This window comes from Microcaecilia unicolor, chromosome 10, assembly GCF_901765095.1.
Source record: "Microcaecilia unicolor chromosome 10, aMicUni1.1, whole genome shotgun sequence".
Lineage (NCBI taxonomy): Eukaryota > Metazoa > Chordata > Amphibia > Gymnophiona > Siphonopidae > Microcaecilia > Microcaecilia unicolor.
Window position 1 is genome coordinate 147,084,750 of NC_044040.1, and position 27,589 is coordinate 147,112,338.

A 27,589-nucleotide genomic window follows, 5' to 3' on the forward strand; every position below is an offset into this window, starting at 1 on the left:
TTACTCAGAACGAGGGAGCGCTTCTACATCCCAACCTCCGGTCTCTAGCTCTCACGGCCTGGATGTTGCGAGCATAGAGGTTGCCTCCTTTGGTCTCTCTGAGGGTGTCTCCAGGGTTCTGTTTGCTTCCAGGAAAGATTCCACACATAAGTGTTACTCTTTTAAATGGAGGAGGTTTGCCGTCTGGTGTGACAGTAACGGTCTAGATCCTTTCTCTTGTCCTGCACAGACCTTGCTTGAGTACCTTCTGCATTTATCCGAGTCCGGTCTTAAGACTAACTCGGTCAAGGTTCACCTTAGCGCTATCAGTGCTTACCATTCACATGTTGATGGCTTGCCGATTTCTGGACAGCCTTTAGTCATGCGTTTCATGAGAGGTTTGTTTTTGTCAAAGCCCCCTATCAAACCTCCTCCAGTGCCATGGGATCTCAATGTCGTTCTCACCCAGCTGATGACAACTCCTTTTGAGCCACTGGATTCCTGCCATCTGAAGTACTTGACCTTGAAGGTCATTTTCTTGGTGGCTGTTACTTCAGCTCGTAGGGTCAGTGAGCTTCAAGCCCTGGTAGTTCATGCACCATTCCTTGTCTTTCATCATGACAGAGTAGTCCTCCGCACCCACCCAAAGTTTCTACCGAAGGTGGTGTCGGAGTTCCATCTGAACCAGTCAATTGTCTTGCCAACATTCTTTCCCCCTCCTCACTTGAGCCCGGGCGAAAGCAAGTTGCACACTTTGGACTGTAAAAGAGCACTGGCCTGTTACGTGGAGCGGACGCGCCCCTTCAGAAAGTCCGCCCATCTGTTTGTTTCTTTTAATCCCAACAAGAGGGGAGTTGCTGTCGGAAAATGCACCATCTCTAATTGGCTAGCAGATTGCATTTCCTTCTCTTACGCCCAAGCCGGGCTGACTTTGGACGGTCATGTCACGGCTCATAATGTTAGAGCTATGGCTGCGTCGGTGGCTCATCTAAAGTCAGCCACCATAGAAGAGATTTGCAAAGCTGCGACGTGGGCTTCGATCCACACATTCACATCACATTACTGCCTTCAGCAGCATAGCCGACGTGACAGTCGGTTTGGGCAGTCGGTGCTGCAGAGTCTGTTTGGGGTTTAGAATCCAACTCCACCCCCCTAGGCCCATGTTTATTCTGTTCCAGGCTGCACTCTCAGTTAGTTGAATTTGGTTTCAGGTCAATTTTGTTTTTTGTCCTCGCCGTTGCGGGACCCAATTGACCATTCTTTGTTGTGTTGAGTGAGCCTGGGGGCTAGGGATACCCCATCAGTGAGAATATTGGCCTGCTTGTCTTTGGAGAAAGAGTAGTTACTCACCTGTAACAGGTGTTCTCCGAAGACAGCAGGCAATATATTCTCACAACCCTCCCACCTCCCCTTTGGAGTTGTATTCCTCTAATTCTTGTAATTAACTGAGGAATGTGCCCGCGCGGCGGGCGGGAAAGTGGACGCGCGCATGCGCACTGCATCCGCCCGCGCGACGGGGGACATTTTAGACTTTGTCATGGACTTTGCTGGAAAGTCCTCCGGGCCGACGTGACGTCACCCATCAGTGAGAATATATTGTCTGCTGTCTTCGGAGAACACCTGTTACAGGTGAGTAACTACTCTTTATTACTTCTTTCTTCATATAAAAGACGTCAGCAGAAAAGGAATTCTTGATCTATCCTGTCTCTCCATACAACACAGACAGAAAGCAAGCCAACATTAAAAGGTAAAAACTGCAAGAATTATTGACGGAAACCTAGCTGTGGCTAAGCTCCTTCACAAGCCCATGTGCATCCATGAAGTGCAGGCCCATCTAGTGACCTTATGGAGCACAAGTTACAGTGACAGCAGTTCAGGGAGGCTGCAGCCATAGGTTCCTTTCATTCAATCAGAGGAGATTCCTCTGCAGCTTACAGTACAGGATGCAGGTGAAGCACACAGTGCTGGACAAAGCACTTGAAGGCATTTGCTGCAGAGCGTAAGAGGCAGAATGGGCAGCTCCTGGTCAGCAAACGACACCACCGTCTCCAGGACACAACATTATTTTTTGGCAGTTAGCTCCGAGAGCTTCTTCAAGCGTCTCTTCAGCTCCAGAGGCAGTCTCTCATAACATTTCTTACAGACTGGTTTCATGTCGAACTCCACAAACTTATTCCTGAAAAGAAAAGAAATGTTGCTAAAAGTGTGCTTGAATTACTAAGACTCTTGCCAGCCCCCATCATAAAATGCATTTGTAGTTTTCAGGTAGTAGCTGACTTTTGGGATGCATCACACCACCATTTTAAATTTAAGCATGCAAGGCCTAGACTGACATTATGAGTGCTTGAAATTCTGGGCTCTAAAACCGGATTTGCAACTGGTTCCCTGCTTTACTTACGGTGCCTCAAATGAGGACTGTAGTCATGTTACATATTTGGTGGTTTCTGAGAGATAAATTATTACCAGAGTTCGCCTGCTCAAGGCACCAGGAGCCTGCTGCCTGAACTCAGGTTATAATCTGCCCTGTATTAGCAAGCAGAGGGGCAAACCCACACTTACTTCAGAGTGAGTTTAGTGTTGCAGCTGGAGCAGGAGAAACAGTTTACACACCAGGCCTTGTTCAGAGCAGAGACCACTGCAAAAAAAAAAAAACACCAGAAAGTGTGAAAAATGGGATGGGTAAGAGACATCATGAAAAACTACTGATAGTTTGCAATATACGCCACACTGAGCCCGCAAATAGGTGGGAAAATGTGGGATACAAATGCAATAAAATAAATAAATAAATATACCAGAAAACTAGCACAGTGTGGATTACAATAAAAGAAGACCAGTCATTATTGGTCACAGATAAAGCGTATAAAATAAGAAGCCTAGACGTCTAAAAATGTAGAAAACAGAAAAAGTTTTTCACTTTCCCCGAAAGCTCAAAATCAGTTTCAGATTAAGGGCCCTGTTTACTAAGCAGGCTAAGGGCTCACTAGCATTTTTAGCGTGCATTAAATAGCACACGCTAAACGCTAAAGACACCCATATATTCCTAAGGGTATCTCTAGCGTTTAGCGTGTGCTAATTTTAGCACGCACTAAAAACTCTAGCACACTTTAGAAAACAGGGCTCTGAATATCTAGTAGTAGGGTATTCCGGCTTTTTGCTGCCTGATATGCAAAAACTGAATGAAAAATTAATTGATATGTTATACCCTTTGCTGATGGAAAACAAATGGCCTGTAGGTCCCCACACTGCAAAATTTTAATCAATGGATTGGAAAGCCAATACTGTGATTATATAAGAAGGAACTACACCATGGGTTATTCTAAAGATCAAAATACACAATTTAAAAGGAAAATGCACCTCTACTGTCAACCAATGGAATGGTTGCAAAAAAAAACAAAAAACGGGGGAATCAAAGAGTCAAAAAAGAGGGACAAAGACAGACAGACACACAAACAAAACTTACCATCTCCCTCAATCACATGGTTGCAGTTGTAGCAGACATCTCCAAAGAGCTGGCAACAACAAATCACATTACTTTGACAGGATAGAGAAAATGTCACAAAATAACTGCCATATAGGCTTGTAACAAAAAACAAACACATTCAAAGTGTGGGTTTTTTAGCACAAGAAGTCTTGTGATCCCTTGTGGCTCTGGGAATCTCACAGATCTAACTTGTTTCACAAATAAAACATTAGAATAATTCAAATTTTTCTTAACAGAAGGATATAGAACAAAAAGGCTCTGGATTGACAGCATTATTATAGCCCAATTTCAGGGAATACAAAGTGTGCAACTGAAACTTGTTCACTTTTGTCTACTCAGTTCTTCAGTTCTCACCAAACTGAGCTTACATATCTCCAGGTCTCGGTGCTTGCTGAAGCTTAATGGGTTTCGGTAGCATTGTTGCAGAGAACAGCTTTGATCCCTTCGTCAACTGCTTGTCAAGAGTACTGAGACTTGCAGAATGGTAGGCTAACCCTATCTTTGCTAATAGTTGTGTGACATCCAATCACAAGTTTGAACTTTGCCAAAGTCTTTGATGGCATAACTTATGGAGGCTTGAATGAAGAAGTAGGAAAACAGTGGGAAGATAAACAGTGTAGAGTTCTAGTCATAGGATGTGCTGGGTTTTTTTTTAGCCAAACCAATAGAAGTGTTAATGCCGTGAGCTTTCTAGAAACTGTTGACCACCTCATCCACCTCAGAAGAAGGGGCCAGTCTGGTCTTGAAGGCTCGGGTACTATAAAATCTTTTTACGTAAAGAAAAATCTGAGATGGTTATTAGTTAGATGACATAAAACAGCAACTGGTTATAAAAGGAAGAATATCTCACTGGGTATAAAAAAAAGTGGTATATCTATGTGCTCACTACTATTTATAATATTCATGAAGTACTTTGGAATCCATGTACCAAATCAGGGTAGGGCATGCTGATCTATGCTATGCATATTTATTGTGAATAACCTGAAAAATAAACAACAACAAATGACTGTGGGATACAAGTTGGGGAATTCCTATGATAAGTAATCTTGCTATAGTTTCAGAAAATACACAAACAAATGCTAATTCCAATAAAAAGGAGGGATGTGAAAGGGTTAATGCTGACATTTATACCAGCAGCCTGGGCTTGATGGACCTTTGGTCTGTCCCAGTATGGCAATACTTATGTACTTATTTTGTTTTATTCTGGTGACTAACCACATCAGCCATTTGGGTGTAATTTGTATAATGGAAAATTTAATGTAAAAGGTTTTAAAAATTGATCCTCTAACAAATGCAGCAGCCATAGTGCTTCAAACCATTTACAAACAGTGGAGGAGTAGCCTAGTGGTTAGTGCAGTGGACTTCGATCCTGGGGAATTGGGTTCAATTCCCACTACAGTTCCTTGTGACTCTGGGAAAGTCACTTAACCCTCTATTGCCCATGGTACAAATAAGTACCTGTATATACTATCAGGCTCATTTTCGAAAGAGAAGGACGCCCATCTTTCGACACAAATTGGAAGATGGGCGTCCTTCTCCCAGGGTCATCCAAATCGGTATAATCAAAAGCCGATTTTGGACGTCCCCAACTGCTTTCTGTCACAGGGTCAGCCAAAGTTCAAGGGGGCGTATCAGAGGCATAGCAAAGGCGGGACTTGGGCATGCCTAACACATGGTCATCCTCGACCCATAATGAAAAAAAAGGGCGTCCCTGACGAGCACTTGGACAACTTTACCTGGTCCTGTTTTTCTTATGACCAAGGCACAAAAAGGTGCCCAAAATGACCAGATGACCACCGGAGAGAATCAGGGATGACCTCCCCTTACTCCCCCAGTGGTCACTAACCCCCTCCCACCATCAAAAAACATCTTTCAAAATATTTTTTGCCAGTCTCAGATATCATACTCAGGTCCATCACAGCAGTATGCAGGTACATGGAGCAGTTTTAGTGGGTGCAGTGCACTTCAGACAGGCAGACCCAGGCCAATCCACCCCCTACCTGTTACACTTGTGGTGGTAAATGTGAGCCCTCCAAAACCTACCAGAAACCCACTGTAACCACATCTAGGTGCCCCCCCCCCCTTCATCCATAAGGGCTATGGTAGTGGTGTACAGTTGTGGGTAGTGGGTTTGGGGGGCTCAGCACACATGGTAAGGGAGCTATGCACCTGGGAGCAATTTCTGAAGTCCACTGCAGTGCCCCCTAGGGTGCCAGGCTGGTGTCCTGGCATGGCAGGGGGACCAGTGCACTATGAATGCTGGCTCCTCCCACAACCAAAGGGCTTGGATTTGGTCATTTCTTAGATGGGCATCCTTAGTTTCTATTATCGCCAAAAATCAGAAACGACAAGGTCTAAGGACAACCATCTCTAGGGACGACCTAAATTTCAAGATTTGGGCGTCCCTGACCGTATTATCGAAACGAAAGATGGATGTCCATATTGTTTCGATAATACGGGTTTCCTCGCCCCTCCATCGGGACATTTTGCGAGGACGTCCTCAACAAAACTTGGGCGTCCCTTTCGATTATGCCCCTCTATGTAAACTACTTTAAATGTAGTCACAAAAAACAAAGAAAGATGGTATATCAAATCCTGTTTCCCTTTCCCTAAATGAGAAGGTCATTATTTCTGGTATTTAGGCTAAATCCAGGAGAATTAATAAAGCAACTCAGTGCATTTCATACCAGACAAAACAAGGGTGCACAAATTCAGTCCTCAAGGGCCACAAACAGGTCAGAATTAGAGAATGACATGGGGACGGGGACGGGGACCCAAGGTAACTGCGGGAATGGGGACGGGGTCACAGCCTGCGGGGATGGGGTGTGGACAGATCCTGCAGGGACGGGGACAGATCCCATGGGGATGAGGCAGGGACAGGGACAGAGCCCATGAGGACGGGAACAAACTTTGTCCCTGTTTCACTTTCTACTTTGAAGCCTGTTAATGAACTGGACTGTTATTTATGTTTGATGTTTGGAAAAACAAGCAAACATGCTGGCCACAGCTAGCAACATTTGCATGGGGGATCCTGTACATCCTGCTACCAGCACATCTTCTAAGAAGACTTCTATTGCAGGAGGGATTGTGGAAGACAGGAGAGCTAGACTGAATCCTGAGATTGTTGATGACTTCTTATTCATCCACAGATTAAAAAATCATAAAAGTGCTTCACAGAGCATATTTCTCCCCTCTAGAGTATACAGAACAGGTTGTATTTTGTACCCCTGGACAATTTAACAGGGTGGATTAGGGTTCCTTGGGGTAGTAGAAGTCAGCTATTGTTGGGGTTGGAAAGCTAGAGGGTGGTGGTGGTGGTGGTGGTGGGAGGGTTTATTATAGTTGCTCATTGTTATTATTGTTTTCTATTTGTGATTTATAAACAACAGTGAAACAGTATAGTGTTCCTTTTTACACTTTAATAAAAAGATTTAAATATATAATCATAAGTGTTCGAGGCTTCTGTAGATGAGAACAGAGCCCACGGGGACAGGGTGGGGACGGAGACAGAACCCACGGGGACGGAGACAAATTTTATTCCTGTCATTCTCTAGCCAGAATTTCAGGGTAGCCCTAATGAATATGCATAAGGTAGATTTGCATAAGAACATAAGCGCTGCCATACTGGGACAGACTGAAGGTCCATCAAGCCCAGTATCCTGTTTCTTACAGTGGTCAATTCAGGTCACAAGTACCTGGCAAGTTCCCAGAACAGATTTTATGCTGCTTATCCTAGAAATAAGCCATAGATTTTCCCAAGTCCATCTTAATAGTGGCTTACAGACTTTTCTTTTAGGAAATTATCCAAACATACAAGGTAGGTAAGTAGCTGTATCTCATACATATTCATTTGGGCTATTCTGAAAATCTGACCTGTTAACAGCCCTTGAGGAACTGAACTTGTGCACCCCTGTACTAAAATATTCTCTGCTGCATCTTGATATCAAGAATAATAGGACCAACATTTTTATTTATTTAGATTTTGCTCACACCTTTTTCAGTAGTAGCTTTGAGCTCGATACACTCCATCAAACTCGCATGTCTTTCATACATTTCAAGGAAGGTAAAAAAAAAGAGTCAATATATCTCCGTGTGGCTATTCATTTGCTGGGTATTTTCAGGAAATAGTATGAGCAAGCATTTATTGATGATGATTACGAGTTTTGTTTTATTGTATGTTTTAATGTATTATGTATGTATGTATTTTGTTACCTGCCTAGTTAATAGGTGGGTTATAAACTATATAAAATAAATAAAAACATACAAGTTTTCATTTTTTTTAAATCACCATGCTTACTTTTCTGAACATAATTTGTAACTGTGATAAAACAGGTAGAAGAAGTCCACGCATATCATAGTACTGAGGTGTTTGCCAGTTCTGATTTTGGAAAAAGGAAACCCCCTATGGAGTTTCCCTTTGAAACTTAGGATTTGGGACCTGCAAACTACCTGGGGAGTTGAAATAGTACCCCTATAATGTGTTCATGAGTGTGTATATGGGCAGAGGAGAAGTCAATAGTAGCTTGGGACTTCTTACCTGGTTGTAATGAGTCTCGCAGTAGGCTAGCCCTCTTTTCTCATAGTGGCGGTGTCCCAAGAATGGCTTCTCACACTTAGCACAAACAAAATGCTGAAAAATAAAATAAAAATGTGTATCCCTCAGTATTATTATTTCTGTGCCCTTGGGATCCCAGCTGGTCTGTGGCATTGCTGTTCCTGTATCCCTAAGATCTTCACCAGACACAGGAGCTTCCAAATCAGGTCAGTCCCATAGATTCCTTAACTGGGATTACCATTCCCTGCTTCATCTATCAACCACTGAAGTAGGCCTGCCTACTTATTAATTTGAAACATAAAACAATAGTAACAGTGGTGTGCTTCTAAAAGACACATCTTTCTGCTCTGTCCTTCAGTTATATGTGGAGGGGCATTTTTGATATGCCATCTAAATCTGATTTTGAATGTTTTGCTGAAAACATCCAAAAATGGCGAACATAGCAATTCTTGAACCAGAAAAACATCTATGTTTTTGTTTCGAAAATGTCAGTTTCCTAGATATTTTGTGCTCAGTGCATTTTTCTTTTGTGACCATTTTCGAAAAAAAAAAAAAAAAAAGTCCAAGGAAAAAACGCACTAAAACAAGCCATTAGGACATATGGGGGGGGGGGGGGGGGGGGTAGCATTCTTAGTAGTCTGGCCACACAGACATCCCAGCAGAGCAGTGGGGCATCCTAGGGGGGCACTGCAATGGACTTCACATAAAAGGTCTCAGGTACATATCTCACCGTTACCCCCCCCCCTATATTGTATAGGGAGCCCTTCAAGACCTACTGTACCCAACTGTACACCACTACAATAGCTCTTATGTCTGCAGGTGTCACCTATGTGTGGGTACACTAGGTTTTTGGTGGGTTTTAGAGGGCTCACACTTTCTACAAGTGTACCAGTTAGAGTGGGATATAGGCCTGGGTCCTCTTCTCCACAGTGTACTGCACTGACCACTGGCCAAACATCTGAAGCTGTTATAGAGACTGGTATGTACTGTTTCTTTCACATCTTTGGGGGGTGGGAGGGGTCAATGACCACTGGGGGAGTAAGGGGGTATCATGCTTTAATCCCTCCAGTGGTCATCTGGTCATTTAGGGCACCTTTTTGTGACTTAGTTGTAATTGATCCAGGTCTAGACCAAAACATCTAACTTTTAGCCCTGAACGTTTTTGCTTTGTTACATTATGGCAGAAAAATGTCCAAGTTCTGGGGATGCCCAAACCCTGCCCCCAAGACACCCCGACATGCCCTCTGGTGATCTGGATACACTGCAGATGAACTGCACAGAAAAACATCTTTAAAATGGGTTTCAAAAATAGTGATTTGGATGTTTTTGCAAAAAAAAAGTCCATCTGCTACTTTGTGCCACTTTTTGGACATTTTTTCTGTTTCGGACATGAGCCCCTTAATTAGTTAGAAAAACAATCTCATTTCCCTTTTACACACAAGCCTGACCCTTGCCAATAGATGAAGTTACAACAAACAGATCTTAAATTATTTGAAAAGGAACCACAGATCTTTCCAACCGTATCATGACTGCACCAGCCTGATTCTCTCACCTCCACATGCCACTGCTTGCCCAAGGCATTTACCACACGTCCTTCGATGGGCCTGCGACAGGCACCACAGATAGGGATACCCATCTTGTCATGGCAAGGCAGGCAGTACAGCTCTCCCTTCAACTCCCGAGCCTCAGCAGTTAGCTCCTTCCTGCAAAACACAACAGTACTCTAGCTCTGATACTGCTACCCTGGACCAAACATCCACCCTGAAAAAGAAACCATTCTAAAAATGCAAGCTCCATACAAGAACAAAGTTTAGAAAGATACTTGTACAAGCCTTCAATATGCAGCATCTGTTTTAAAAGGACTCGCTCTGTTTCTGAATAGGGTAATGCAAAATTTAGACTGGTGTGCCTGACGTCGGTGCCAGGCAAAATAGTAGAGACTATTATAAAGAACAAAATTACAGAGCATATTCTAAGCACAGATTAATGAAACAAAGCCAACACGTATTTAGTGAAGGGAAATCTTGCCTCGTCAATCTAGTACATTTCTTTGAAGGGGTGAACAAAGAGAGGCTGAGAAGGCTAGGGCTTTTCAGCTTGGAGAAGAGACGGCTGAGGGGAGATATGATAGAAGTGTATAAAATAATGAGTGGAATGGATCGGGTGGATGTGAAGCGACTGTTCACGCTATCCAAAAATACTAGGACTAGAGGGCATGAGTTGAAGCTACAGTGTGGTAAATTTAAAACGAATCGGAGAAAATTTTTCTTCACCCAACGTGTAATTAGACTCTGGAATTCGTTGCCGGAGAACGTGGTACGGGCGGTTAGCTTGACGGAGTTTAAAAAGGGGTTAGATAGATTCCTAAAGGACAAGTCCATAGACCGCTATTAAATGGACTTGGAAAAATTCCGCATTTTTAGGTATAACTTGTCTGGAATGTTTTTACGTTTGGGGAGCGTGCCAGGTGCCCTTGACCTGGATTGGCCACTGTCGGTGACAGGATGCTGGGCTAGATGGACCTTTGGTCTTTCCCAGTATGGCACTACTTATGTACTTATGTACTTATGTACTTATGATAAAGGTGAGCTGGTTGATATTGTGTATCTGGATTTTCAAAAGGCATCTGATGAAGTACCTCATGAAATACTCCAGAGGAATGGGATAGTAGGTAGTGTTCTATTGTGGATTAAAAACTGGCTAGAAGATAGAAAACAGAGAGTAGGGTTATATGGTCAGTATTCTCAATGGAGAAGGGTAGATAGTGTGGTTCCACAGGGGTCTGTGCTGGGATCGCTGCTTTTTAATATATTTATAAATGATCTAGAGATGGGAGTAACTAGTGAGGTAATTAAATTTGCTGATGACACAGTTATTCAAAGTTGTTAAATTGCAAGAGGATTTGTGATGCAAAGTTCCACATTAGGGGTCACCAACCAGGAAAGGGATCTAGGTGTCATTGTTGATGACACATTGAAACCCTCTGCTCAGTGTGTGGCGGCAGCTAAGAAAGCAAATAGAATGTTAGGTATTCTTAGGAAAGGAATGGAAAACAAAAATGAAGACGTTATAATGCCTTTGTATCGCTCCATGGTGCAACTGCACCTTGAATACTGTGTGCAATTCTGGTCACCGCATCTCAAAAAAGATATAGTGGAATTAGAAAAGGTACAGAGAAGGGCGAAGAAAATGATAGATGGGATGACTTTCCTATGAGGAAAGGCTAAAGCAGTTAGGGCCCTTTAGCTTGGAGAAAAGACGACGGCTCAGGGGAGATATGATAGAGGTCTATAAAATGGGTAGACATGAATTGCTTGTTTACTCTTTCCAAAAATACTAGGACTAGGGGACATGCAATGAAACTACCAAGTAGTAAATTTAAAACAAATCGGAGAAAATATTTCTTCACTCAACATGTAATTAAGCTCTGGGATTTGTTGCCAGAGAATGTGGTAAAATCAGTTAGCTTAGCGGGGTTTAAAAAAGGTTTGGATAACTTTCTAAAAGAAAAGTCCATAAGCCATTATTAAGATGGACTTAGGAAAAATCCTCTGCTTATTTCTAGGACAGGCAGCATAAAATGTATTGTACTGTTTTGTGATCTTGCCAGGTACTTGCAGCTATTACCTCTGAGAATTTTGAAAAAAAGATATCACCCAATTAAATAAATTGTTATCTGAATTTTGTTAGAATGGTAAAAAACCAAAGATGGCGCAAAAAGTTTTATGAACATATAAGCCTTCCTGATATTCGCCTATATAACAAAGCTTGTTTGATTCAACGCCTTGGGGACTGGTTTATGAAAGCAAGTCTTTTTCATCAATTCTCTGTTACATGTGCCCTTGGACTTGCTGCCCCCTTATTTGAGGAAAAGTGTATTACTTTGCCCCCTGATTCAATTTTCACCAGGAAATCAGTTTTACTTACTGGGCCTAATATGGCATATCTTTGTTAAAGTATGTATTATATGAAAATGGCTCCATGGTTTTCTGGACAGATCTTCAATATCAATTCTAACTAAGACCAAGAGATTCTCTTGCCAATAAACATATACCATTATATCAGATCCTTGATGTGGAAGGTCTGGGGTTTCATATGGGTGATCATTTGAAAGTATTTTCTGATAAATTTCCGGAGGATGGAATTTCTGTGTCTGTGCTCAATTACGAGCCATAACAGCTATCTCTGTCTAGAAAGCCTGGTGCATTGCAAGCACAATGGTGCATGGATCTGGGACTTCCTCCAGTGTCTCTAGATTTGGCCCAATTAATCAAACGGATTCCTGAAATCTCAGTAAATGCTGAATTAAGAGAATGCCAATTCTGGGCCACACTGAGGCTATTTTACCCAAGAACAGGTTTATAAGTCGGGGCTACCATTAACCTTTTTTATATATATTATTTTACTTTGGATTGGATTGGATATATTAATTTGATATACCACAATATACTTTTGTGTCTAAGTGGTTTGCAATAAAAAGGTAAGAATACATCATACAAAATATAATACAATAAAATGTACAAAATGTAATACAATACAAATTAGTGATAATAGAATGGAGGTGGAGGTAGATTCTGGGTAAAGGGATGAGGAGTCAAAATGGATGAAATGCTGATGACACTTTCTATTAATGTGTTAGTGTAAACTATAATATTTTATTCATTGTATCATTCCAAGTTGGTAGAAATTTATTGGTATTTTTCATCAATAAGTACATTGAATAATAGAGATGGTGGAAGGATAAAGGGATTAAGATTTTGTTTGACTACAGTCTGGAGGGCTATAAGAGTCCAAGCACTCCAGATTCTAAGTGTTGTTTGGCTCCGGGATAGATGAGGGGTAGGTTAGTATGGGTATGAAACTGTTGAAAAATTGAACTAGCAAGTCAATGGTTTGTAATGCATTTTTATTCTTTTTCACTTGTTCAATAAAAATTGTTTAAAGTAAAGAAGGACGAGGGGAGGAGGGTGGGGGGAGGCCTAATACAAAAAACTGAAAATTTTATTTGGTTCCTCCTGGTATCTGGTATAGCTAACCATTATGAATATTCTGTATTTATATAGTTTGTTTTTTATTGTGTCAGCTGTTTACTTTTTATAATAAAAAGTTTTAAATCTGTCAAGCCCCTCTCCCCCTGATATTTAAAAGAAATCACTCATGGATCACCTCAACACCACTCTACCCAGAACAAACTTGTAAAAATGGATAATTGGACATCCCCCAAGAATTCATGGGATATCTTTGGCCGGTTTGAAATTCAAAACGGTCCAGCACTGAATATCCGGGTTTAACACTGACAGCTCTATCGCCTAAATCCACTTTTAAATATTAAACTATGATTCGTATATATCACCCAGATAAATGGGTTATTTGAAAATTAGCCACCATCCTTGCAGGTAATGTTGCTACTATTTGGATTTCTGCCAGGTACTTGCGACCTGGATTGGCCACTGTTGGAAACAGAATACTGGGTTGGATGGACCATTGGTCTGACCCAATATGGCTATTCTTATGTTCTTGGCTGAAAGTACATGCTGCTGGTTTTTTGAAAGTGCTTTGCTTTGAGGGCAACTATCCCCTAGAAGCTGCCACCTTAAGTGATTGCCTAGTCTGCGTAATGTTTAAGGTGGCCCTGGCAGTGAACACAACTGAAGCAACTGTAACAGGCAGGACCTTAAGTACAGTGAATGTGGCTGTGAAGAGGTGTCTGTGCACTTACCCACAGTGGGTGCAGTTAAAGTGATCCGGATGGAATGCATCATTTCGAAACATCAAGGGCTGCTCATCAATAATGAGGTGGCATTTCTGGCAGATGTATTTTCCCAGACCCTTTGCCTTCTCCCGGTTGTGGCAAGGCCGACACAGGTGCCTAAAAGAAAAGAAAAATCTTACACTATCAGTTTTTCTCCAATACAATGAGGAGGCCAAAACCTATATGTTAATGCACTGTTAAGAGTCCTAAGTCACAAACAGATTCGCTCGTGATTATTTCTATCACAGTATCAGTTGCTTTGCAGAGTCTTGTTGACCTGTGAATCTCTTGCTGCACTGAAGTGCAACTGAAAATCAGACCTGTGGTATTCTGTATCAGACACATTGTGGTAGATTCAGTACACGGTACCCAGCGTTAGGCACCAGGATGATGTGTGCTAAGAGTGAATTATATAAAGGCAGTTCTATGTGGAACTGTCTTTATAAAATACTAGCTTAAGTCATTTTCACGCCTAATTTTAGGCGCAAGCATTTATGCCTGCCAAAAGCTGGAGTAAATGCTCAACACCTAACTACTGTCAGTTAGGCATGGTAATGGAAGTATTCTATAACTCCGTGCCTCAATCCTGGAATGCCCATGACTTGCTCATGTCCCTCCCTTGACCATGCCCCCTTTGGAGTTGTGTGTGAGATGAATTAGGTGCACAGATTATAGAACAGGGGTGCAGAGCAGATACGCGCATAACCAGTGATAAGTACCAATTAGTACTTGTTAGGTCAATTATCGATTGCTATCACCAATTTAGCCAATTACTGTACACGCATATCTATAATCTGTGCCCAAAACTGTGTGCCTAACTTTGGGCTATCTATACAGAATTTGGGGGAAAGTTAACAACGCTTCTTTAGGAAAAGCAAGGTAATTTGGTGAAAAGTCTTGTTCTCACCTATTCCATCCAGTACCTTTCAGTGGGAATTTAAGACTTCTTACCATCTCTAGTGGTTAGTGCAGCGGGCTTTGATCCTGAACTGGGTTCAATTCCCACCACAACTCCTTGCAACTCTGGGCAAGTCACTTAAGGGTCCTTTTACTAAGTTGCAGTAAAAAGTGGCCTAGTGTGGGTGGGTGTTTTTGGGCTCATGCTGGGCCATTTTTTACCGCAGCTGGGAAAAGTGGTTTTATTTAATGGGCCGGGAAATGGGCATGTGCTGAAATTAAAACTAGCGCACGCCTATCTACGGCCTGAGCCCTTACCACCACCCATTGACCTAGCGGTAAGGGCTCATGCACTACCCGCATGCGCCTACCACCGGGAAAGACCCCTGTGGTAGAAAATAGAAAATTATTTTCTACTGTGGGATTCAGGAAGCACTAAACTCAGAATTACTGCCGGCCACATGCGCTAGCAGTAGTGTCAATTTGGTACTCGCTACTGCAAAATTAACTCCAAAATATACTGTGGCAAAGCAATAAGAATGCACCTGAATGCCGTATTAAAAATGCATATTAATCTGCATCTCATTTCCAAAATGTCTCCCTTCCTGGCAGTATGTGAACAGTGACTGACTCACATGCAGACAGAAAAGGGGACTTTTTAAAAAAAAATCACTGGATCTACATCAGCCCCTTTCTCAAATCTATCCCCCCCCCCCCCCCCCCCGATATGATGGATGACATGATCTGACTATATTCTCACCTCCGAAAAGGTAGCCAATCGAGCTCCACACACACACACACACACCCCAACAAGAAAATAATTTCCAGGTAATCTAGCACCCCCAACCAGACCCAACCCCAGCATTTAAAAAAAAAAAAATCCTGGTTGTCTAGTTTACCCCCTCCCCTCTCCAAATCTCCCAGGCCAGCCCCATGCAATGTCCACTTGTTCCTGCCTCCAGAGCTGCCATAATCCAAAATGGCAGTGCCTGACTTTTAGCTGGCCTGGAGGCAGAAGTGAGTGGGCATCACTCCTGCCTGTCCACTTTTTGAGGTGCATGGGGCAGGTCTGGGGGTTTCAGGGAGGAGAGGGGAGGGGGGTCCACTAGATTACCAGGGATGCTTTTTTTTTAATGTCAGGGGCAGGGGCAGAGTCTGGTAAATTATTAGGCAATTTTTTTACATAAGGCGGGGAGGGGGTTAGATTGACTACCTTGTCGGGGGGGGGCAAGGTCATGTTGGAGAGGGGGGTCACTACATCACCAGAGATTGGCTACCTTGTTGAGCCCCCTTGTATGACGCCACAGACCTGTTGGTATATTTCTTGCGTTGTGCTCTTATTCATGGCTGTCAAAACAATTCTCTGCACCACAGCAATTTATTTAATACCCTTTTACCATACATTTTACTATGCTGTGTGCTGACATCTACCGAAGGAGCAAATTTCTGCTTGCAACCCCTTTCTGCATCATGCGCCCAGTAACATGGGCACTTACCTTGCATTAACCATGTGATTCTGCCCACGATAGGTTTCTGAACTGGCCTCAATGAGCCATTGAGCTCAATATCTTGTCTCAACATCAGATCACCTGAAAGTACCAAGCACACCCTAATGTGGGAACCCCTCCTGAAGATATTACGATCCTCCTCATTTGGACTTGGCTAACAGGGCCGTGCCAACCCGGTAAGCGGGGTAAGCACTGCAGGGGGGCGCCTGCCTTCAAGGGCGCCGAAGCCAGCCACCGTGTTGCCATCCAGTTGTATTTAAAAATTAAAAAAAATAAATAAACTTCACCGCGTTGGCAAGTCGGCAGCTGTAAGATTTCACCTTCACAACTCCGCCCACGACCGGTCCTGTACTGTGAGATCAGAAAGCAGAGCACCTCCCTCCTCTTCGCTCAACGTAATCCCTTCTACGCCCACCGCACCGCTCATCCAATCATCGGCTGTTTCGTCAGTGTGCTGGCGAAACAGGGAAAAGGAAGCAGCTACAACCAGGCAAGCGATGCGCAGGTGCAAGGCTGTAGGCTCCAGTTCTGCTCAGGGGCGTAGCCACGGGCGGGCCTGGACGGGCCCAGCCACTTTCCCTCCAGGCCCGCCCACCCAACATCCCCTCGCAATTTGCCTGCCCTAGGCTTAATCGTGTCTTCCCCGCTGGCGCTGCCTTGGTCCCTCCCTGCAACATTCTTGTCTTCACCCTTACCCGTCACCGTCAGCGCTGAAATTCATTCTCACAGGCAGCTTCGCTCCTGCTCCCCTTTGCCGTATCCACTCCTCCGGCTCTCTCTGATGCACTTCCTGTTTAACAGCCAGACGCGGCAAAGGGGAGCGGGAGCAGAGCTGCCTGTGAGAATGAATGGCAGCGCTGACGGCGATGGGTACGGGTGAAGACAAGAATGCTGCAGGGAGTCAGGGACCGAGGCAGCGCCGGCGGGGAAGACCAAGGCAGCATGCTGGCTGGTGGCAGGGAGACAGGGAGAGACAGGAGCACTGTTGGGGTGATGGGGTAATGTTAGGTAGAGGTGAGAGAGGGAGGTGGGAAATGTTGGTGGAGGGAGATGCATGTGGAGGAGGAGGGAGGGACAGATGCACAGCAAGAGAAAAGGGGCAATGTTGAACATGGAAGTGGGAGGAAGTGGGAGGGAGGGAGACAGAGAGAGATGCTGTATGGGGATGGGAGGGATGCTATAAGGGGAAGGAAGAGGAAGAAAGAGATAGATGTTGGGCCCAGGGTGCAAGGAAGGGAGATACTGAGAGTGATGTGGGCAGTAGGAGAGAAGAAGGAGGGAAGAGAGGTTGTACATGGGGATGGATGAAAGGGAGGGATAGATATACACTAGAGGGGAAAGAGAAAAAGAGGGAGATTGTGGATCCAGGGACAGAAGGGAGTGAGGGAGAAATGCTGGATAATTGGAGGGAGGGAAGAGAGAGAGAGGAAGAAATGCTGGACTACAGGGAAGGGGGGGCTGGAAGATGCTGGGGAGTGTGTGTGTGGAAGGGACAGGGAGATATTAGGCTACAAGGGTGGGGAGGGGAGAAAGGGAGCAGGCGTGCTGGGCTAGAAGGTTGGAGGGAGGAAGATGCTGCAAATGGTGGAACTATTTGGGAGAGGCAAAAGGGGAGATGGGAAGGAAACAAATGAGAGGAGAATAGTGATTGGGGGGGCAGAAATATGGTAATGGAGAGTTGATTAAAGATGAAAGGAAATGGAAGGCTGGGGGAAGGACTGAGAAGAGGAATGGGGCAGCTAGTGGGTGAGAGGAGGAAATGGAATTTGATAGCTGAAAACTAAAAAGGAGAAGGATGAGGACGAGGGTGAAATTTGAGTGAACAGAGAGGCAGTAAAGAAACAAAACAGAGAGGAAAGAGCTAAAAAAGAAATATCAATGTGTCAAAGGTAGGTGTAGTGAAGGAATGGAATAAGACAGGAGAGAAGAGAAAAGACAAATGGACAGCAAGCAGTTGAAGGAGAATTAGCAGAAAGACAGGAAAAGAGGAAACTGGAACCAGCATGATGGAACAGTAAAATGTCCAAACAACAAAGGTACAAAAAAGTATTTTATTTTGAATCTATTAAATGGAATATGTTAGCTTTGGGACATGTGCACACTGCATAGCTGTTTTTGTTTCTCTAGTGTTTCAGGACATTCCAAGTTTAACTTCTTGGGGTTCCCAGTTCTATTTTTGTGATCCCTTGTTTTGTATTTGGTGAGGGTCTGTTGGTACGATAGTAATGGCAAGTGGGGAGATCGGAGGGGAGGCAGGGATCGGGAGGGCCCCTTCCTTTATTTTCTGACCTGAACCCCAGCACGTCTAACACCAGCTCTGACCCTTGCTATAGCTAGTGGGGATCTCCAAGCATGGCTAGCTGAGGACCTCCTCCAAAGGCAACCAGAACTCCCTTCTACAAAGCTCTCCCCCTCCCCTACTCCATCCCCATGTCCAATCTCTCTTCCCTCCTTCTTCTCTCCCACTGTCCACATCACTCTCACTATCTCCCTTCCTTGCACCCTTGGTCCAGCCTTTATCTCTCTTCCTCCTCCTTCCCCATCCTTGAGTCACTGACAACTGTGCATGCATATTTTGCCGACATCAATGGCTCAGGGATGTTGCTGCTGCCTGCCAAACTTGGTAAAATGGAATTTTGGCCACCTTCAGAGGAAGTCTTCTGCTGACAGAGCTTGGGAATCCTCATGAGCTAAAGTATTTATATTTTGAGTTGTGAGGTGCTGGGAGAGGGGTGAAATGTGGGAGTAGGGAAGGGGCAGAAAAAATGTTGAGCCCATCCAATTTGGGCTCAGGCCCACCCAAAATTGGCTGTCTTGCTACGCCACTGGTTCTGCTTCTGCTGAGTAGCAGCAGCAGCACCCCGAGCTTCAGTCTAAGCAGGGGTCGGTCGGATGGAGAATGGTAGCCCCATGGTCGCCCAAGCCCATCTTCTGGCTGCAAGTGGGCGCAATCGGTTTTTGGCTTGCTTGTACTTGGTGGGATTCCAGCTGAGTCCTGTCCAACTTTGTCCTTGATGCTACGGTTCGCTTTATCCTCTATGGGATTTATACGTTGCGATTTTAAGGTATTTTCGGTTAGCTTTCTTTTTATTCAGTGTTCTCAAGATAATTGTATGCTTCTGAACTATGTTTGATTTTATATTATCTATCTACATTTTGAAGTTAAATGCAGAAGTATTTACAGCTGAGTCTATATTTTTAGTATAATGGGGGGGGGGGGTTGGGAAAAGAGAAGGGAAGTTGTCTATTTGTAGTTATAATCCTTCTGAAACTCTAAAATTTGTCATTCACCTTTTATGGTAATGGGCTGAAAAAGGGGGCAGGATGGGAGAAGAGAGAAAGGAGATGCCACACGGGGGAGGGGGTGCCAACTGATAGTCTACAGGGGGGCACCAGAGACCCTAGGCACGGCCCTGTTGGCTAATAATGGTTGAAGGAGCTGTCCTCCAGAAAATTTTAATCCCACGTAGAATATTCAGCTTGTCCACATCCTCCAGCAACAATTCCTCATCTAATTTGTATGCTGATTGAAAAAAATAATTCTTTAAATTTTTGTTTTAAATCTGCTACCAATGATTTTCATGGAGATTCCCCTACTTAGAAGGATAAATAACAGTTCCCTACTGACTTGTTCTACCCCACTACTGATTTTGTGAGCCTTTTTTTCACCTAGCATTTTTCTCAAAGCAGAACAGCTCTAACCCGTTTAGCCTATACTCACAGGCTCTACCCCTTTTGTCATCTTGGTTGCCCTTCTCTGTACCTTCTCTTAATTCTGCTATATCTTTTATGAACTGAGGTGACCAAAACTGCACACAATATTCATGGTGCTGTCATACCCTGGACCCAGGGGCGAACTCACCATTGGGACTATAGGTCAGTGCCTGAGGGCCCACTGCAGTAGGGGGACTACACTTCCCTTGCCTCCATTTAGTTTGACCATAACCCATTTTGCCCAGTGTCCAGATCACAATCTACCTCTGATCGATGCAAAGGCATTATGAAATTTTCAGCTTTATTCTCTCTATTCCTTTCTGAATGAGTTCTACCATTCTAATTTTTTGTTTTCTGATCACTGCTCCAAGGAGTTCAATACATGTCCATAATGATTCATTTTCTTACTCTTAATGTAGAATCAACACTGCGCACATAAAGTTGGGGGGGGGGGGATGATTCTAGCGGCATCACTTTGCACTTGTCAATATTATATTTCATTTGCCACTTAGATTCCCAGTCCCCTAGACATACATGGTCCTCCAGCAACTCCTCATAACCTGCTCATCTTTTAATTGTGTTGAATAGTTTTGTGTCATCTGTAAATCTGATCATCTCACTCACTGCTTCCAGATCATCAACTTATAAATTAAACCACACTGGTCCCAGTACAGATTCCTGGGGGGCGTTCACAACTTCTCTCCACTGGGAAACCAACCATTTAGTCCAATTTTTTCCTATACTTTAATACATGTCCATAATGATTCATTTTCTTACTCTTAATGTAGAATCAACACTGCGCACATAAAGTTGGGGGGGGGGGGATGATTCTAGCGGCATCACTTTGCACTTGTCAATATTATATTTCATTTGCCACTTAGATTCCCAGTCCCCTAGACATACATGGTCCTCCAGCAACTCCTCATAACCTGCTCATCTTTTAATTGTGTTGAATAGTTTTGTGTCATCTGTAAATCTGATCATCTCACTCACTGCTTCCAGATCATCAACTTATAAATTAAACCACACTGGTCCCAGTACAGATTCCTGGGGGGCGTTCACAACTTCTCTCCACTGGGAAACCAACCATTTAGTCCAATTTTTTCCTATACTTTAATACTTTAGCATTCCACAATAGGACACTGACTCCTACCACATGGATTTTACAGTTTTCTCAGGAGTCTCTCATAAGAGCCTGTCTACCACTCGTTTGGCTTTGACACGATAGTGCACTTTTTTTGGCTGGTATTTGCTGAATATCAGGCCAGGGCCATATAAGGTTGGTTTATTTTTAATTGAAATCGCCCCCACCGCATCACATCCCCTCCCCCTCCCAACCTGAGGCCACAAGCCACTCTGCCCGCAAAAACTCAGCGGTTAGCCGGGAACAGGCGGTTTAAGCAGGCCGGAGCCTCTCCAGCCCGCTTAAGGGCCTAATATTCAGCTGGCAGCGGTTGACATTTTGCTAAACCGCCAGCGGCTTTATCCCTGAATATTCAATGCAGGTTCATGTCTGGGCTCCAGTACTGAATATTTGAGTGTGCATCGCCAGACAAAACTTATCCAGTTAAGGGCCCTGTTTACTAAGCAGCTCTAAGGGCACATTAGCGTTTTTAGCGTGCACTAAATGCTAAGTCGCCCATAGGAACATGTGGGCGACTTTAGCGTTTAGCGCACGCTAAAAATGCTAGCGTGGCTTAGTAAACAGGGCCATAAGTGTGATATTCAGTATTAACCAGCTAAGAAGAACCTCATAAAAATAGGACTGTATTTTATGGGGTGCTGACTCTACCCCCAGAACACCCCCAAAATAGCAGTTTTGGCTTCAGCGTTAACAGGGTATTTTCAGTGGCACTATTTGGTTAAGTGCTGCTGAAAATCCTCAGCACTGAACAGACGATTTAAATGGCTAGGAGCTTCTCTTGGCTGTTTAAATCATTTTGAATTCCAGATCAATAAGATATGGCTTCTCTTTGATAAATCCATGCTAAATCCACCCATTACATCATTTTTATCTATATTCCCAGTTATTTTTTTTAGCAATACTTTCCACCATGTTTTCCAGCACCAGGCTCACTGGTCTTGAAATTTCCTGGGTCACCCCTGTATCTCTTTTTAAAAGCTAAAGAAGTCTTTTGCCTAGAGAAATGTGAGAGAGTAAGCAGAGTGTCCTCTTGGCAAGCCACAGATTCTGTGAGGGTGTCTCTTTGAAGCCCAAACTGAGCTGTAGCCCCTCAGAAAGTGTCCATTATGCCTGTGCATACAGCTGTATTTGACTCAGGATAAAGGGACCAATGTTGTTCCTCAGGCTCAGATGAGGGCTCGTTATTCAGAAGACACTGAGACCCTGCAGCAAGCAGAATCAATGAATGTCCTCTCACTGCAGTGAACAGGGGGGAGCTTTCAATACCTCGCCAAGGGCAGCCTATTATCCTCTATTCACAGACCCCTTCATCTCCCTTGAAGACCCTCCTCTATTGCAGATGAAAAAGCAATTTTATAGGGACAAACCTGTTGCCATGGTCACCAGCCCTCTCTCTCTTGCCTCCCCAACAATGAAGGAACAGACCCATTCTAAGATGCCTTGTTGTGTCTGTTTCATTTCAGCCCTCCTCCCCCTCCCCTTCCCATAATGGCTAAGTTGCAGAGTGAGGGCTGGGGCACAAACAGAGACACTGGTATGGAGGGAGCAAATACCAAAATATTCATAACCACAACTCTAAAACAGCCCCCTGACAAAGGCCCAGCCAGAGCTGAAAACTGCTTTACACAGCCAGCGAAGAATGCCTCCTCTAATGTGCAAGGCAGCAGATAATGCACTATCTATACTGTCACAGAGCTCTTTATATAGGGGAGGACTGTTTGCCCGGAAGGATCCTGCACAGTCTGTTGTGAACTCCGAGGAAGTTACTTCTTGGGACGCTGCCTAGGATCCACTGTGCTGTGCCTTGCTCAGCAGGTAAGAGAAAACAACAGGGAGGGGAGGTCCAGAGACAAAGTCGGCACTTCTTGTAGGTAGAGAGAAGCAGTGGAGGCATAAGGTTATTAATCTAGGGCTTAGCTCGGTACAGTCTTCCACCTCCAACCCCCCCCCCCCCCCCCCAATAACTGCAGCACCATTGAGCTGTGCCCATCTAGGCAAGACTCACAGGAGCGAGTCTCTTGTAATGCTTCTGGCTAGACAGGTGGGCAGACAGGCTGTAGGGAAATGAACAAGTTGGAGACAAGTTTTTATTACCCCCTCCCTTTCTCAGCTCTGCTTCTTCATTATCCTCTCCCTCTCCAGCTTATTTTGTCTCTTGTTATCTGTACACACACACTGCCTCTTCTGCCGCTTTTCCCTCTCCCAAGTTTAACTCAAATCATATAAAAATCTCTCTGAACCAGCAAGCAAAGAAAACCTGCAGATTTTGTACAAGACATTCTGGAAGGAAGCAGTGGAAAAGAAGGAAAAGGAAAATATGATTCAAACATTAAAATGCCAAGAAGGCTTCAAAATAATACCAGAAGGAAGCCTTTTCCACAAACTGAAAAGCTCAAGGACGATATGAAGCAGAAGGGAGAGAAATGCAAAAGGAATGTGAGATAATACTTTTTCACTGACAGGGTAGTAGGCTCCTCACATAGATTTCCAGACAAGGTTATTGAAGTCAAAACAGTGGCAGAATTCAAGCATGCCTGAGAAAAACTTTGGCGGGGGCAATTCTATAACTAGGCACATCCATTTAGATGCCCCAAGGGCACAAGGTAGGAGTCTATTCTATATCACAACCCAGGTGCCTTAGGTTTTGTTACAGAATACTAGCATCGCTTAGAATCGGCATACCTAACATCTAGGCACCCGTACTTATGCCAGTCAGGTTTTCGGATTATCCTCAATGCATATGGATGAGATAGGCAGTGTATAAAACATGACTGGCTGGATGTGCTCCGAGGACTGGGTTGAGAAGCACTGATTTATATTTATTTATTTATTGCACTTGTATCCCACATTTTCCCACCTATTTGCAGGCTCAATGTGGCTTACAGAGCACTGTCATGGCATAGCCATGTCAGGTTACACCATACAATTGGTGTTACAAGAAGTTAAAGCAAAAGGATTTGTTCAAGCATTAGTAGGAAAGTATATTCTGAGTAAAGTTGTAAAGGTGCTATATTATAGTTGGATAGGTGTTGTATTATAGCTAGTTAAGGGTTCTCGTGGTAGGCTTTGTTAAAGAGGTAAGTCTTCAAGGCTTTGCGGAAGTTAGTTAATTCGTTGATCTTTCTCAGGTGAATTGGGAGTGAATTCCATAGCTGCGAACTCAAGTAGGAGAAGCTGGTCGAGTGAGTTAATTTGTATTTTAGACCTGTGCAGCTGGGGAAGTGTAGGTTGAGATAGGTGCGGGATGATTTCTTAGCATTTCTTGGTGGTAGGTCAATGAGGTCTAGCATGTAGGTCGGGGCATCTCCGTAAATGATTTTATGAACAATCGTGCAAATCTTGAATGTGGTACATTCTTTAAGTGATAGCCAGTGTAAATTCTCTCTTAGCGGTTTTGCACTTTCATATTTTGTTTTCCCAAATATGAGTCTGGCTGCGGTATTTTGGGCTGTTTGAAGTTTTTTGATGGTTTGCTCTTTGCAGCCGGCGTAAAGTGAATTGCAATAGTCCAGGTGGCTTAGTACCACTAACTGTACCAGGTTCCGAAAAATAGCCCTTGGGAAGTAGGGTTTTACTCTTTTGAGCTTCCACATGGAGTGGAACATTTTCTTAGTTGTGTTTTTCACGTGAGTTTCGAGTGTGAGGTTTCGATCAATGGTGACTCCTAGAATTTTCAAGTTGTTTGAAACAGGGAGAGAAAAGTTTGGGGTGGTTATGGTAGTGAATTTATTTGTATTGTGTTGTGAGGTTATTATGAGGCATTGTGTTTTTTCAGTGTTGAGTTTTAGTTGAAATGCGTCCGCCCAGGAGTGCATGATTTGGAAGCTTTGGTTGATTTCGTTGGTGATTTCCTTTAGTTCATGTTTGAATGGAATTTAGATCGTAACATCGTCTGCGTATATGTATGGGTTGAGCTTTTGATTGTCTAATAGCTTGGCTAGGGGTGTCATCATTAGGTTAAATAGTGTTGGTGATAGAGGGGATCCTTGGGGAACACCGCATTCAGGTAGCCATGGGTCACCGCTCAAGTGTGACACCTAGTGATGAAATTCATGGCTCATGACAGCGCTGTATACATCTAGTAGCGCTATAGAAATGATTAGTAGTAGTAGGGTTCTATAAAGTGCCCTAGGCCTAGAGTATGTCCCCTACTACAATGAGCAGACTAGGTATATTGGGAGTGGAAACATAAAACAGAGGGAAAGTCCCTGGATCATTACAAAAGAAGGCTTATGGTACAAGGATCTCAGCCATTATTTCAACCGAGCTGAAGAAGGAAACTGCTAGTTCCAGACAAAAAAAAAAGTTAGCAGGCTATAACATGAATGGTGTATTCTGCTTTTATTGAAAACTATTTCACACCCCAAATTTGCCCCTTCCTACTTTCTAATACTGACAAGAAGACCAAAAAAGTTGACTTTCATGTTGTGAGCATTTAAGGAGGGAATCAATTTTGGATTTAGCTTCTGCCTTTTCCAGTAGTAGCTCAAGATGAGACACCCAGCATACCTGAATGTATTTCCCTGTCCCTGGGGGGCTTACAATCTAAACCTGTCTCATGAGGCAATGGAGAATTAAGTGACTTGCCCTAGATCACAGTAAGAGTCAGTGGGAGAAGCAGAATGGGAACCCTGGCTTTCCTGGTTCTTAGTCCACTCCTCTAAACCATTAGGCTACTCCTCCACACCCTCTACCCCCTGCTCTTATAGTGGGTAGTAATGAGCTTCCAATTTCCCTTTGAAAATAAGGGCTGGCAAGTAAATCATGTTCACATATAGAGGATAATTTTATAGAAGGTTGCCTACGTTAATATATCCGTGTGTAAATAGTGGCATTACATGTGTATATTACATACATATGAAAATACCAAATTTCAGAAAGGCACTATTTACAGGTTGAGAGCCACACCAGACAAGATTTTAAGGGGGGCTAGTTTGGGCACGACTAAAATCTACATATGTATTCCCCATTTTACAAAGTGGATTCAAGTGTATATGACAAACTTTTCACATTAGCTTTTACACTAGCTCAAAGGTGTGCATAGGTTTTAAAGCAGTGCATGTTTCGGCTAGCTTTACACAAGGAAACTATTCTCCTTAATCCCGTGTATTTTAAAAATAGTTAAAATAGAGGCCTCACTATTTAACTGGCAGTGCTTACGCATATAGGTTTGTAAAATAGGGCAGCTGCATGTGGAAATCACCAAATCAGCATTTCCACATTTAAGTGCCAACACCTCCATGCAGAAGAAAGATACTGGGTTCAAGCCATTCATTCTTTCAATGTATATATTTGTAAAATGGCTGCCCTCTACTGCAGATGTTGTCAGATACACATGAACTTCTGCAAGTATTTTGGGACACACTGAGGCAGGCATATTTTCAAAGCACTTAGACTTACAAAGGTACGTGGTGACATATTTTCAAAGTACTTAGACTTACAAAGTTATAAAAAGAGGCATTTTCGATATGACGTCCAAGTCTAACTTTGGACGTTTTGCACAAAACGTCCAAAATCCAAATAGGAAACAAGATCATTTTTGAAAAAGAAAATTGCCTATCTTTTTATTTCTTTTTCAAAAACACTGTTCTGAACAAGGTTTTGTGCTTTGGACGTTTTGCTTTTTGGTTCATTTTTGGAAAACTACAAAAAAAAAAAAAAACAAATAAGTGCAAAACTACTACTACTATTTAACATTTCTAGAGCGCTACAAAGTGCACGCAGCGCTGTACAAACACAGAAGAAAGACAGTCCCTGCTCAAAGAGCTTACAATCTAAATAGACAAAAAGTAAAGCATTTAATATTTAAGCAGTCAAGCACAAGAGAACAGTCACAGAAGGACTGAAGATGTTGAAGGGTGGTCAGTGTGATTAGGTGTAACTCTGGTTGGAGTAGTGGGAGAAGGTGATAGAAGAATAGAAATGGGTGAGGTAAAAGTAATGAGTGGGTTGATAGGGAGGTTATATAAGACATGTCACTCTAGGGGTGGGCGGGACTAAGTCTAAAGCAGGAGAAGGTATTCTCTGCAGCCTATCTGTGAGATTCATGCTATTGGGATATAGGAGGAACCAGCATTTTTAGTAGACTGGTCTCCCACACATCTCAGGAGAGCAATGGGGCACTCTAGAGGGCATTTCTGTGCACTTCATGAAAATGCTCCCAGGTGCACATCTCACCTTTGCTCCGTTATTTTGTCCCTGAGCCCTCCAAAACACACTGTCCCCCACTGTACACAACTACAATAGCCCTTATGAGTGAAGGGGGCACCTATATGTGGGTACAGTAGGGTTTTGGTGACTTTGGGAGGGGTCACATTTTCCACCACGAGTGTGACAGGTAGAGGGAGATAAGGTCCTGGGTCCCCCCACTGTGCACTGCACTAACTATAACACTATTCCAGGGACCTACATGCTGCCCTAATAGACCTGACTTTAACATCTGAAGCTGTCACAGAGGCTGGTAAGTCATATTTTTATTCACATTTTGGGGGAGAGGGTCAGTGACCACTGGGGGAGGGGGGTGTTGAGGGTCTGAAAACAGGTCTAGACCAAAACATCT

At 43.5% G+C, this 27,589-nt stretch overlaps 1 protein-coding gene across 1 annotated transcript in view; it reads right to left on the bottom strand.

Moving 5' to 3' along the window:
• Nucleotides 1-1,629: 1,629 nt before the first annotated feature.
• LIMS2 (LIM zinc finger domain containing 2) overlaps nucleotides 1,630-27,589 on the bottom strand; it is a 67,129-nt gene continuing 41,169 nt past the window's right edge. The window contains exons 5-10 of the mRNA XM_030215792.1: nucleotides 13,735-13,884; nucleotides 9,568-9,718; nucleotides 7,998-8,090; nucleotides 3,440-3,488; nucleotides 2,539-2,614; nucleotides 1,630-2,155 (exon numbers count right to left, since the gene is read on the bottom strand). Of these exons, the coding sequence (XP_030071652.1) occupies nucleotides 2,041-2,155; nucleotides 2,539-2,614; nucleotides 3,440-3,488; nucleotides 7,998-8,090; nucleotides 9,568-9,718; nucleotides 13,735-13,884 (634 nt within the window). The 3' untranslated portion in view covers nucleotides 1,630-2,040. The remainder of the gene's footprint in view (nucleotides 2,156-2,538; nucleotides 2,615-3,439; nucleotides 3,489-7,997; nucleotides 8,091-9,567; nucleotides 9,719-13,734; nucleotides 13,885-27,589) is intronic.